The sequence below is a fragment of the Sinocyclocheilus rhinocerous genome, unplaced genomic scaffold, assembly GCF_001515625.1.
Source record: "Sinocyclocheilus rhinocerous isolate Xijiao unplaced genomic scaffold, SAMN03320098_v1.1 scaffold323, whole genome shotgun sequence".
In the NCBI taxonomy this organism is placed as follows: domain Eukaryota; kingdom Metazoa; phylum Chordata; class Actinopteri; order Cypriniformes; family Cyprinidae; genus Sinocyclocheilus; species Sinocyclocheilus rhinocerous.
Window position 1 is genome coordinate 1,122,262 of NW_015643640.1, and position 14,250 is coordinate 1,136,511.

Sequence of the window (14,250 nt, forward strand, 5' to 3'; positions counted from 1 at the left end):
AATAAACTACATTTTAACAGATATTCATATAGAAAGCAGTTATTTTAAATAGTAAAAATATTTCACAATATTACAGCTTTTGCTCTATTTCTGATCAAATAAATGCATGCTTGGTGAGCAGAAGAGACTTCTTTAAAAACATTAAAAATCTTACGGTTCAAAAACTTTGGGGGGCCTTAAATATAAAGCCTATACCGCGCTCAAGCACACGCAAAATGCTTGCCGCAAAAGTAATGACTATGTGTCGGAAAAATAGCAAAGAGATATTTTAATTGTTTATTAATAAATTAGAGTTTTCTCAGTCAGTGTGTCAGCTGCGAAGATAAAGTTGCTGACTCGCTGATCTCCACATTAATGCACCTTTCATACAGATTACATAATCAGAGAGTTTTTGCTTTCAATTTGAATTGGTTTATTTAAAAGGAGAGATTTCAAGCTTTCTATAGATGTATTTCTCATGTCTGTGAGGCATTTTTGTGATGCACTCCGGTTCACCGAGACCGAGACGGAAGAAAGCATGCATGTTTGTTTTCTTTATTTTACAAAAACACAACATCTTGTCGATATTGTGAGTGCACACACATAAAAGTAGACCCTTTACAGTTTCGAATGATGTACTATTTTCTGAATGAGTAAAAATGACGGCGTATTTTAAGTTGTTTCCAGGAAACCCTCCATGGCATGCAGTAAATGCGCTAATAGCTTCCACACAAACACTAACGTTAGAGCAAACGGCTGTGTAAAGTTGCTACTACTTATGCTTTTTTGAGGTGGATGAACGATTTTTCTGCCCGGTATACTGTAATTACCTCAAGGACCAGCCGTTAACGATCTGCCTGTCACGGACACTGACAGCTTTTTTTTCTGCGACTGACTAAATAAATTTTAGTTGACTAAGCCTTGTTGACTTAATGTATAGTTGTTGTTGACTAACGTTTAGTCGACTATTAGGGCGTTTTGAGTGATCCTCATCCAGTGCACACATACTACAGGACAAGTCATGGGCATCTATTGAGCAAAAGTGTAGGAACCTTAAATGAATTATGTAGTGCAACATTGTGATTTATTTATTTTTTTCTTCTTTTCATTTAGCAATTAGACATATGACATTGTGCCTTAAGGTGCGGTCACTCAGTGAAATTTTGTGGGCAAAATCCAGTCATTTCAATAGCAATTTGCACGATTTCATCTGTACAGAATCCATACAGATCCATTTTTCACCCAAATTCACCACATTGAGCAAGAGATTGAGCACGCCTTATGTGTTCTAGTGTTTTTTTTCTAGGAGTTGCGATGAGTTTCTGTGCTGGTTGTTAGCACACAGTAATTGTGGCTCTCTCTGTTCTCTGACAGGAACAACCTGACTGTGTTTGACATGGTTCTGGTTAAAGGCTTCGGGGCAAAGGAGCTCCTGCGAGTGGGAGGGAAGCTCCCCGGGCCTGCAGCCTCACTGCGCTTCAACGTGCCCCAGTCGACCCTCATGGAGTGCAGAGACGGTAAGCTCAGCTTTAGTGGTCGACTGATATATCGGCCGATATTTGCCATTTTTCAAATATCGGCATCGACCTATTTGGCCGATGCATTCGAGGCGGCACTTTTATTGGCGCTGACGGCGCTGGGAACGGCTGTCAACATTTGGGAAGTGCTCACTTTCTCCCTCTTGTTCGCTGTCGTCGTTAACAGTTCTGTCTAATACGGATTGAAGTCTGTCTAATAATATTATTAGTAATAGAAAGGCAAACATTATAATACTTTCCTGGAGATGCACGATCGACAAACTTTAAACTTGTGAATTCAAATGATGCTGTGCTTTATGCATTTGCCCACTGTTATATTCATGACATTTTCACTGTGTGCTGTATGTAAAATGAGTGTTACCTGGGCTTTATTTGAAAAAATATGATTTCCAATGCACACAAACTTCCCAGAATACTGAGTGCCCTGTTGTTTACAGTGTTTACTTCCTTTTTAATTATATTTTTATTAAATATTTATTTATTTGTGAAAAATACTTTGTCAATTAAAGTATAAGTATGTTTATTTAACACATTTATTTTTTAATCCATTTTCAAATTATTTCAAGTTTCTTAAATATTAATTAAAATAAATACAATTATATCTGCTTTATATCGGCCATCGGCCACCCTGCTTTCCAAGATATCGGCATCGCCTGTCAAAAAACCAATATCGGTCGACCACTACTCAGCTTCTCCTGACAGCTCATCTCTACCAAGCTGACGGTTGGCTGACGTTGGGCTAGTTTTTCTGGTGTTTTCCACACGTCAGCGTCAGTTTGGCGAACGAGTCAGTGCAGGAGAATTAAAGGGGTCATGATATGTTTTTTTTAAATTTTATTTTATTTAGGGATGCACGATATTGGATTTTTGCCGATATCCGATATGCCGATATTTTTCAACTCATTTTGGCCGATAGCGATATATTTCCTTTTGTTTGGAAACAACACCAAGTCTCTCCTGTACAGAGATTATAAACACATTATTTTTCATTTTGGTTAATTTGGTTTGAACAAAAACTGACTTTTGAGAATTAAATAGACAATGAAGTTCTTTTATAATGTGAGTATATTGAAAGCTTTGAAAGTAACTATAAAGCAATCCTTAACATTTTATTTGAATGTTTAACATTTGTAGATGGTCTAAAGCAAAAGAGTTTTCATAATCCATTTGAAAAAAAAAAAACATATTACGCATTAATGAATAAATCTGTATATATATAAATTATTTCATTTACAAGTGTCTCGTCTTATCGGTAAGGCATATCGGCATAATTTTTCATATCGGGCCGATGCCGAGATCTGCATTTTAAGCCATTATCGGCCGATTTCAATAGCGTTCCGATAATATCGTGCATCCCTAATTTTATAATGTTCCCTGAGGTGTAATTATTTTTGGACGAAAAACATTAAAAGTTGAGTGATTTATGTCCTTTTTCCACCCTGTATCTCATCCTCTGACTTTAAACAGTCGGTTTTGGGGTGTTTTCCCTTTAAGAGCTCAGTGTAACCGCCCACTGTTATGATTGGCTAACATCATTGCCTATGCATTACTGTTTTAAAAATAGTTTTTACATGAAATACATTACTTACAGTTTGTGGCGTCGTTGTTGGGTCCAGAACAGGCCTGATCTTTGAGCAAAAGTGTTCTGGCAAAGCCAGCATCATATGCGATTTGTTTTTAAAACAGTCAACAGTGAAAACTGAACACATGCTTAAATGTGACCCTGGACCACAAAACCAGTCATATGGGTCAATTTTTTGAAATTGAGATTTATATATCATCTGAAAGCTGAATAAATAAGCTTTCCATTGATGTATGGTTTGTTAGGATAGGACAATATTTGGCTGAGATACAACTATTTGAAAATCTGGAATCTGAGGGTGCAAAAAAATCTAAATATTTAGAAAATCGCCTTTAAAGTTGTCCAAATGAAGTTCTTAGCAATACATATTACTAATCAAAAATTAAGTTTTGATATATTTATAGTAGGAAATTTACAAAATATCTTCATGGAACATGATCTTTACTTAATATAATGATTTTTGGCATAAAAGAAAAATCTATAATTTTGACCCATGCTTGTATTTTTGTCTATTGCTACAAATATACCTGTGCTACTTATGACTGCTTTTGTGCTCCAAGGTCACATTTTAAGTTATGAAACTTGCAGGATGTATTAAGCATACAAAGACCTCTTCTGTGTCAAAAGATCAAGGGAAATTTGGTTTCTCATGTCACGACCCCTTTAAAGTGAAAGTGATGAAAACGAGTAAGTCAAAACGGCACAGACAGATCTCACCCGAGCATTGAAATATGCCAGTATTTTCATAACACGAGCCACTTAAAATGAAGAAACTTCTCAACATGATATTCAGAATGGTAAACATTTTGTATATTTGCGTGTATCTTGTATATACTTGTTTCGGTTTCTTTTTTTTAATAAGCAGCACATTAGGAGTTTGAGGCAAAAGTCAGATTTAATAATGAGAATTGGTCCCCAAACTAAAGTGTGACCCAAAGATCGATGAAATACACCTCATTAAGTGCATCAGCAGCATTTTCCATTCCCTTTCTTGTCTTTTCACAGGTTTACGATCAAGTAAGCCCTTGTTTTCCATCCAGAAGAGCTTTAAGGTGGAGAATGCAGGCGAGCTGCCGCTGACTGTAGTGTCCATGAGCATTAATGGATATAAATGTCAAGGTTATGGCTTTGAGGTGCAACACTGCAGGTCTTTCAAAGTGGACTACAACTCATCCTCAGAAATCACCATCGCGTGAGTCTCGAGTGCTAATGTGAAAGTGCATGTGCCTGCTGACTCTCAGCTCTTTTCTCTACTGTGCATACTAGGGTTGGGTTTGTTTTTTTTGTTTTTTGATACCGGTGCCAAATCGATACTTTTAAAATGGTTCCGGTGCCTGAACCGATACTTATTAAAAAAAATATATATAAAATTCCCCAAAAATTATGGATTGGCCATTAGCACTATAAACACACGATGTCTGTTTCATTCATACTGGACGCCAGAGGGCTCCCTCGCACAGAAAATATATCACATATCCAGTCACAGAAGTAGCGGAACTCATGACCCTCCAGGAAATCCCTAATATGGACAAAGGCATCGCTATTATAGCTAAAGTAAACAGAACATAAACGTTTATGATAAAACAAAGACAATAAACACTCGACTGCGGCAATGTAGTTTATCTGTGTTATTCAAGCCATCTCTGGTATTTTCATAATAATTAAGTATATTTATAATCCATTGCTAATCGATGTATTTTTAAAGTAGCCTATGGAATATTTTCTGCCTCATTCTGTGACAAGAAGCCACATCAGATCACAAAAGGAAGCATTTGACTGGAGTAAAAAGGTTATAATGTTCTCTTTTGTTGGACAACAGGTTTAGAAATGTGAATACAAGGGAAGTTTTAGCTTTAGGCATTATAATTTAAGCATGCTTAGCTTAGTTAACAGAAGGCTACCTGCCGCCATCAGAGCAAGTGTAATTACTGCATTCACGCGCTCCTCGGATGCTCTCATTTCCCGAGCTGTGCTTTTAAGTCGGAATGTGAAAACAACACGGACACTCTCGTTACTACAAAGATTTGTTGGATTTGTATTATTACAGTTTTCTGACTTGAGTTCACGTGCATTTTCTCAGTCGGGAAATTATTTTTCATGTGCGGTGCCGGTGATGATGCTTCTTACGTCCGTTTCGGAGAACCAGAGGACAAATATTTCAATCGATCGCTCAGGCATGGCACCGAAATCTGCATTCTGATTCGGTTCTAGTACATATCAGTGCCATATTAGTACCGGGTTTCGGTACCCAACCCTAGTGCATACTATCCAGTATTTGTTTTAATGAAGTGCAGATCGTATGCCATCCCTTTGTCTAGATTGAGAAGTAGTGCTGTGATAACATCTTGTATTTGCTGTGTGACAGCCTGTCTAAGTTGTAATGAAAATGCACAGAATTAAAATAGTACATTTATGATTTAGTGTTATATTCCTAAATTCCCTTTTAGTTACTGCTAGTTATTGCCTGTTCTGTTTCTGTGCTCTAAAGTCATTGCAAATGTTTAGCAGCATATAATGATTTGTTTTTATAATTGAAGGTAATGATCAGTTTTAATGTTTAGTTTGGCGATGACTCGATCTCTCTCTTTTTTTCTTGCTGTGTTCTCATTCCCCTTGTTTTTTTAAAAGCGCATAAAGGATAGTTCATCCCAAAATCAAAATACTGGCATCATTAACTCACCCTTGTGTTGTTCCTGTGAGTTTCATATGGAAGCCCGTTTCTGCCATTGAATAAAACAATCTATTAAGGCAATTACCTTTTTTATTTTTTATTCAGTGGCGGAAACGTGGGAACACAAAAGAGGATTATTTTGAAAAATGTTGCTAACGTCTCAGTTCGGTTCCCATTGACTTCCATTGAGTTTTTTTTTAGGGATGCACGATATTGGATTTTTGCCGATATTTTTCAACTCATTTTGGCTGATAGCCGATGCTGATACCGATATATTTCCTTTTGTTTGGAAACAACACCAAGTCTCTCCTGTGCAGAGATTATAAACATATTATTTTTCATTTTGGTTAGTTTTTATCAAAAACTTACTTTTGACAATTTAATAAACAATGACGTTCTTTTATAATGAAAACTTTGAAAATAGCTATAAAGCAACTATAAAGCAATCCTTAACATTTTATTTGAAGATTTAACATTTGTAGATGGTCTAAAACAAAAGAGTTGTACAAATTCTGAAAATCTTTTAGAGCTCCTTGTATTTAAGTTTTCATAATCTGTTTGAAAAAAAAACATATTACACATTAATGAATAAATCTGTATATATAAAATTATTTAATTTGTGTGTTGTTTGTGATTTTTATTCATGTAAGCTATACCTTCTGACCTTTAAATTATGACTTCAATTACTGCTTTATTTATTCAGAAACACAAGTATCTTAATGATATTTGTGTATTTTACTTTCATTTTATTACAAGTAGGCCAACAGCGCCCCCTAAGTAAATAAAAAGCCTTACCGGACGAGCATTAGGACCCGCTGCTGCTCGCACTAGTAACTGTGACTCTATCGCACACCAGACGCCTCATTCTGTACTCGCCTTCTCAAATTAAATGCTCAAAACAGTGAATTTAATCATCGTTCAGGAAAGAGTTCGCTTCAAGAATGAGCACACTGCTGATGTGATATTATCGCTGTCACACCCTGAGAACATGCAAGTTACTCGTCTTATCGGTAAGGCATATCAGCATAATTTTTCATATCGGGCCGATGCCTTACCGATAAGACGAGTAACTTGCATGTTCTCAGGGTGTGACAGCGATAAGATCACGTCAGCAGTGAGCTCATTCTTGAAGTGAACTTTTTCCTGAATGCCGATATTTGCATTTTAAGCCATTATCGGCTGATTTCGATAACGTTCCGATAATATCGTGCATCCCTAGTTTTTTCCACACTGTGTAAGTCAATGGGAACCGAAACTGTTTGTTGACCAACATTCTTCAAAATATGACAGAATTTTCATTTTTGGGTGAACTGTCCCATAAATGTTCCATGGTCTATTCCTACATTACACCATATTCCCCAGCATCTTTTTTTCCTCTATGAAATTTTTTTTAATTCTCTGCATCTCTCCAGATTCACTCCAGACTTCACCTCTTCGTGGGTGATCAGAGACTTGACTCTGGTGACAGAACGTGGCTCCGTTTTCCACTTCACCCTCAACGTGACTCTTCCTCACCACATGCTGCCTCTGTGTGCTCAGGTGGTCCCGGGGCCCAGCTGGGAGGAGCCCTTCTGGATCATCACACTGGTCTTCACCTGGTCAGCAGCCCATATCCATACTTGAACCACACGAAACGCCACCCTGTGCTTCTGTGCATTCAAATCAAAGCTGTTCTCTCCGCAGTTCCTCTCTAGCTGGTGTTTGTCTGATGGCTTTCCATCAAGCTCAGCACATTCTGAGCGAGTTCTCCACACCGAGTCCACGTAGCAATCACAACTCTGTACCTCGTGAAAATAGCAGCGTCACCCACAGCATCTCAAACGGAGTCAGGTGAGACGGCATCACCTGTTATTACTAAGGAATCACACACTTGTTAGTTTTTTACACATCCATTTTGTTTTATGTGATTATTTTTTTTAACCTGCCAATCTAAGCAGCAGCAATATGTGATGTTTCAATGATCATATCTCAGTTTAAATCTCAGTTTTAATTATTATTATTTTAAAGTAGAGGAAAAGGCAGCTGTAAGAACTACACTGACACGAGCCACCCGTCTGACAAAGGCAAAGGGAGGGGATCTCCAGCTGTGGCCAACGGGACGATTCGACCGCAGTCCTCATCCAAGAAAAGTTCTGGAGCTTCTTCCCAGCCTCCAAAGAAGCAAATGAAGGTGTCGTTCCTTTACAGTCGATATAAGACGAGCCCTGCATCTGCCGCTGCTGGTGATTCTGCTGCCTCGCACTGCTGCAGTCCTCCCACCGACGGAGATCGAGAGCGCAGCTTTGAGTTAGACCCAGAAGTTTGTAATAACAACAATAACATATTAGACGAAAGCCTTCTCCCTGCCGAGAAGAAACAGCACTTTAGAGAATCCAGAGGGGACGAGGCAGTGCCAGCTGATATGTTTCCTATGGAAACCCTTCCAGAAAGCATCATAACAAGCAGAGTCCCTCAGCCTGCGGATGAAGCAGTGCAAAACCAGGAGTGTAAAAGAAAAAAGCATGCAGAAACAAGGGATAATGTAGATGAAGAGGTAAGAGCCATAGCAGCATAAGAGGATGACCTTTTGTTTTACACTTGTTTTAGCAAAAGCTTCTCAGTGTTGAGGTTCTTCCTCTTTAACATCACTAATGAACTGTTTGTGCCGGTCCTTCAGAAGACAGATAGAGGCAGCAGTCTGAAGAAGAGACCGGAGAAAGATGCAGAACTCGGAGTGTCAGCCTCCAAAGCCAAGAGAAACTTGGGCAGGAGTCGCCGGAATACGGCTGAGCTCATTCCTGGGTAAGAAGCTGCACAGTTCTGCTGTAAACCTTCACTTGATAGTTGTGTGGCGTTCCTAGTTATGTTGCGTGAATTGACAGCGAATTGACTTGATTCCTGATTCACTGGATTCTGATTCAGTTCAAAAGCAGGTTTTTTTTACGCTAAAGAACATCGGCACACTGTGATCGCTTTAATTCACACGTGTAACATGACTTGTGTATATATTATAAATCGACTATTTTAACAACTCATGATTAATTCGATTTTTAGCATTTTAAATCAGTTATTGGCAGCGGTATACTGTTCACAATTTAAAAGTCAGATTTCAAGATTGATGCATATGAATAAGAATTTTAAATGTATGATTATTGAAAACAATACATAATACATAAGCTCTGAGGCAACATGTTATACGTAAGAACCACTAAAATGTCAATATTTTATCACTTTACTGTTAAACATATATTTTTGGATTTCCATTTTTATCAAGACAAACTTTGAAGGACTTGTTTTGTAAGATGGACGCAGATTTAATTTAATTTAATTTAATTTAATTTAAAAATTCATTTAATTTTTAAAAAATTCATTTAATTTAATTAAAAAATATATTTTTTTTATTTGATAAATTTATTTATTTTTAAAAATGTTATCATAAGTACAATTAAAGAACCATTAAGTTGAGACCTGAAAATGACATTTACAGCTTAATCTGTTGTAAATCTAGAATGCTTTGGAGCACAGGTCTCTTTTTAAAGAAGACACTTGGCCAATTATTGCTGAAGTGAAAAAAGGTTTTAAAAAAGTGAGCCAAAAAGTTAGAGAAGTTTAAGTTAATTATAATGAAAAATGCACAAAATACTATTTTAAAATTTTATATGAAATATATATTTTCCAAAACGTGTTTTACTCTAAAACTGCAAGAAAATCAAAGCCTAACAATCTAAACAAGTTGTGTTCCAAATCTGAGGTTGATATCTCAAAAAATGAGCTTTCAGTGAGATTGTTTGGGCGCAGGACTAAACGTTTCCACTAGATGAATCTGCTTCCCATTCGTTTCCAGTGTGGTCATTTTTGACCGCGAACAATACAAGTGTGACTGTATTTTTTTTTTCAGGACCATTTAACCTTTTTGTATTATGTTCATAATTTTCTTCCCCCACAAAACAAGTGCCAAAACCTTTTCCAAGTTTCAAACCATTCTAATAAAGTAAAAAAAATGACTGAACAGCACCAGAGGGTTAATATTACTGCTACTGTAATGTAATTTTCATATTGATAATCCAACAGGCTTCCTGAAAACAGCGTCGTCATGGTGACAGAGAGCGAGAGAGAATCTCAGCGTAATGCTGCTCGAACCCGCAACACGAAACCTGAACCAGCTAAAGCAGGAGCCAGTCCAGACAGCCCTGTCAAACACAGCGGTGAGGAAGTGATGTCAGCCACGACATCATACCAGTGTCCCTCAACATCCTGATCAGCTACAGCTGTTGAAGACAACATGATGTTGTGTTTTCTGTTCTAATATGTTGTGAAATGTAATTGATTCCTGTGATCAACGCTGAATTATAAAACAGAGAGTTCTGGTCCTTGATTCTGATTGGCTGAGCCGCGTTCGAAGCTGTTGTAAATTACTCTACAAAGTAACATACACCTTTGTTTATGTTTGTCTGTTGCTCGGCAACCACTTTGTTGCAACCACAACTGTTTCTGAGGAGCTACATTGTTTGGTGGAAGAATACTGTTTTTATTAATATCATTACACTTTATTTGCTCTGTTTTATTCTGTGAAACCTAACTACGTATATGGAATAACCGTTTTATAAAAGCAATAAGCCCCGTGAAGCCGTGGTTTACAGTGAAATATTATTTTATACTTGTCTATGTGAATGTATGCTAAAACGTAATTTATTCCTGTAATCAAAGACTGCATTTATTTGATCAAAAATACAGTAAAAATAGTGAAATATTATCACATAGACAACAGCTGTTTTAAATGACAATAATATTTCACTATTTTTACTGTATTTTTGATCAAATAAACACAGCCTTGATGAGCACGAGAGACTATCAAAACATTTAAAAATCATAATTATTTCACATGCACACACACTGACCTGATCTACTATAACTCTCCACGTGAGTTTTGTTAAACTGTTTCCGTTCACATAAACACAGGCACGTGTTTGAGCAGACCGAGGCGTAAATGTCCGGAGCGCCGTCTGCAGTGGGAGTCTGGCTCTGATTCCAGCAGCTCATCAGGCAGTGTGAGAGCCAGCCGAGGGTCCTGGGGCAGCTGGAGCAGCGCCAGCAGCGTCGAGGGAGAGAAGGACCCCAACAGACATCCCTGCCGGAGTAAGAGATCACACGCTCCACTCACAGTTAAGTACTAAATTATTATGAATAATACTTTAATCAAAATTTGTTTGTTTGTTTGTTTGCTTTTTAGGAGACAACCAGTACCACCCGTATCCAAAAGACCGGGAATGTTACATGAACTATTCCTACAAAACTCAAAGGTAAAAGGAGCTGATTTTCTCAAGTTTTTTTTTATTTTTTTTTTTACTTGACTTAGGGCTGGGCGATTTGGCTAAAAATTAAAATCTCGATTTTTCCCGAACGTTTGACCGATTCTCAATTTTTTTTAAACGATTTTTAACTAGTCAACTTGAAAATGTAACTACAACATGATTCAAGTAACTTTTTCTTTATTAACCCTCTAGTTAAAGAAAATTCTATTCCAAGTGCAGCACACATGAAATTGTCAACATGATTAAACAAATCACTTGTTAAATAGCTTTGCAGAAAAGATGCATGAACTACAACTACGTCTTGTACAAACTTGTCTTATACATATTATGTGTTCAGAAATAATACAAGGAAAATACTTAAAAAAAAAAAAAAAATTTCAAGGTAATTCAAAATGACTGAAGATATAACACTAGTAGACTATTATTAACTATAAATGTTCTGTAAAAACAACAGCAGCTTTCAGCCGGTCACCATGATGCAAACATGAAATATCAGACATACAGTAGTAGTTCTTTACAGGTTTTTTTATTCGATTGCGCTGCTTTTCCATAGTTTTTTCTGTGTAAACATGGACGTGTTTGACTGTTGTGCTCGCGTCTCTTGCATGAAACGGAATTCTAAAAACACAGTGCTCAAGTTAAAAGAAGTTTATAAAGCGGATAGTTCCGGTACTTGATTCTGATTGGCTGAGCCGCGTTCGAAGCTGTTGTAAATGACTCTACAAAGTAACATACACCTTTGTTTATGTTTGTGTGTTGCTCGGCAACCACTTGTGAATTTATAACAGCTAAGGGGGTATATATTATAACTCCGCTTCACGTCGTACCTAACAACGCCCCTTAGCTGTTATAAATTCACTGTAAACCACGGCTTCTTGGGGCTTATTGCTTTATCACTCCCATCGTCCTGCATTTTTTACTGTTCCACTGCCCACGTCGCATCTTTGTTAACACAAAAGCGCATTCTGTGTGAATGGTGCTTAGCGCTATATTTATGGTATTTATGGTCAATGTGCGGTTGGATCGTTCTTTTCTCTTTACTGTTATCACCGGCATATTGTCAAAGTGCCTAATTCTAACATTTGGTCATATTTCTATTCAAAATCGCAATTCCTAGATTTCTAAAAAAAAAAATAAAGAAAATCGTGGCAAAACATTACATTCGAATTAATCGATAAAATCGGAAAATCGCCCAGCCCTAACTTGACTTATGATTTCTGAAAGTGCTTTAATGATCTATAAACGTGTTTGTCCACAGCATGAACAATCTGTCTGTCAGGCAACCGTGCCAGAACCCAGACGTCTGTCCCGCGCCGGCTCTCGATGTAGCCGCAGGTGTGGACAAAAGCATCGGTGAGGGGCATGCTGGGTAGTGACTGTACTTGCATGTAATCTGGATGACGGAATCGGGAAAATCTAGAATCTGAGGGTGCAAAAAAAAATCAAAATATTGAGAAAATCATCTTTAAAGTTGTCCAAATTAAGTTCTTAGCAATGCATATTACTAATCAAAAATTAAGTTTTGATATATTTACGGTAGGAAACTTAAAAAATATCTTCATGGAACATGATCTCACTTAATATCCTAATGATTTTTGGCATAAAATAAAAATCTATTATTTTAACCCATGCAATGTATTGTTGGCTATTGCTACAAATATACCCCAGCGACTTAACACTGCTTTTGTGCTCCAGGGACACATATACATGAGACTAATAATTATGCCAGTAATAAACTCTGTCGATACATAGCTGTGAAATACTACAGTATGTCTTCATAAACAGTGATCTTCATTAATTATTAATATTGGAAGTCTGGACAAAAATATTTCAAACCTGGAAGCCTTTGGCCATGTAATGTCATGTTTATTAATGCTTTTTTAACAGCTTTTATAATTTCATTAATTATTAGCTTTTCTTTTTCACGAATCTCACGAATCCTGTAATATTTAATGCATTTCATGATATTGATAACAAAGAATTAAATATATTTTCTTTCTCTTCTTTCTCTTAATCTGGTATAGAATAATCACATTCAAGATTATGTGATAAACGAGTTAGGCTAAAAGTAATCAGATTACATTACCTAATATGTGTAATCCAGATTACATTACTAACTGTAATTTTTGTCATGTAATCTGTAACCAGTAACAGACTGCAGTTTGTAAGCATTACACACATTACACTGTTAATCACAGAAAACCTGGAAAATTGATGGAAAAACATGCAGTTTATGGCCATGACTTGAGTATAAAATCAGCTCTTTAATATGAGCTCTTAATATATATTATACGTTACGACAAATGATTTTCTAAACCAATTTCATTACCATAGCAAAAAATAAATTTAAAAAAGTATTAAATTTTTTTATTTACCTATTTGAAAATATAAAATAAATTAAATCAGTTCATTAATGCTAATAATAATTTTAAAGAAAATAATATGTTAAGTATTGCTTTAATGGAAAATAAAAAAATTATTAATGGAAAATTGACTAATTTTCCAGTCCTGGAAAGCACATGAAAAATTAGAGAAAATGTAAAATGTCCTGGAAATATTTTTTTTATTTTTATTTTTTTTAATGTAATTGTGTTTTCTTTTAACCAAAAACGAACAGTTGACCACTGGCCCGAAACGATTCATGTTAGTAGTAGAAAACTTGCACACAAACTGTATTGCAAGCATTTTCAAAATTTTCATTTGTGTGGAAATATCACAAAGTCTGTAAACGGGATGTTAATAACGCTTTATAGTTAGTCAGAATCCACTCATTTTTCACTTGACCCTTTTAAAGCTATACTTAACTGAAAAATATTTGAAGGATGCATGCCAATATTTTAAAATATTACTTTCTTTAATGTTATTATTAGCATTAATGAACTGATTTTATTTATTTTTATTTATAAATAAAATAATTTCATACTTTAAATATTTTTTTGCTATGGTACTGAAATTGGTCGTAATGTATAATTAAGAGCTCTTATTAAAGAGCTGATTTTATAGCCATAAACTGTGTTTTTAAAGACTTCTGGAGAGAGGAAGACATTACTTTAGGGTGTGATCCTTGTCTTTTATTCTCGCTGTAATTAAATGTGACCCTGCAGCACAAAAGCAGTCTTAAGTCGCTGGGGTATATTTGTAGCAATAGCCAACAATACATTGTAGAAAATCATCTTTAAAGTTGTTCAA

At 36.1% G+C, this 14,250-nt stretch overlaps 1 protein-coding gene across 3 annotated transcripts in view; it reads left to right on the forward strand.

The window, feature by feature from the left end:
* LOC107757619 (transmembrane protein 131-like) overlaps positions 1 to 14,250 on the forward strand; it is a 60,740-nt gene that overhangs the window by 41,504 nt on the left and 4,986 nt on the right. For 2 of the 3 annotated variants that reach the window (XM_016575151.1, XM_016575153.1), the window contains 10 exons: positions 1,354 to 1,496; positions 4,105 to 4,291; positions 7,183 to 7,368; positions 7,454 to 7,600; positions 7,778 to 8,303; positions 8,427 to 8,551; positions 9,821 to 9,954; positions 10,709 to 10,885; positions 10,980 to 11,049; positions 12,320 to 12,414. In XM_016575151.1, coding sequence (XP_016430637.1) covers positions 1,354 to 1,496; positions 4,105 to 4,291; positions 7,183 to 7,368; positions 7,454 to 7,600; positions 7,778 to 8,303; positions 8,427 to 8,551; positions 9,821 to 9,954; positions 10,709 to 10,885; positions 10,980 to 11,049; positions 12,320 to 12,414 — 1,790 coding nt within the window. The remainder of the gene's footprint in view (positions 1 to 1,353; positions 1,497 to 4,104; positions 4,292 to 7,182; positions 7,369 to 7,453; positions 7,601 to 7,777; positions 8,304 to 8,426; positions 8,552 to 9,820; positions 9,955 to 10,708; positions 10,886 to 10,979; positions 11,050 to 12,319; positions 12,415 to 14,250) is intronic. The other variant, XM_016575152.1, reaches the window with a different exon arrangement.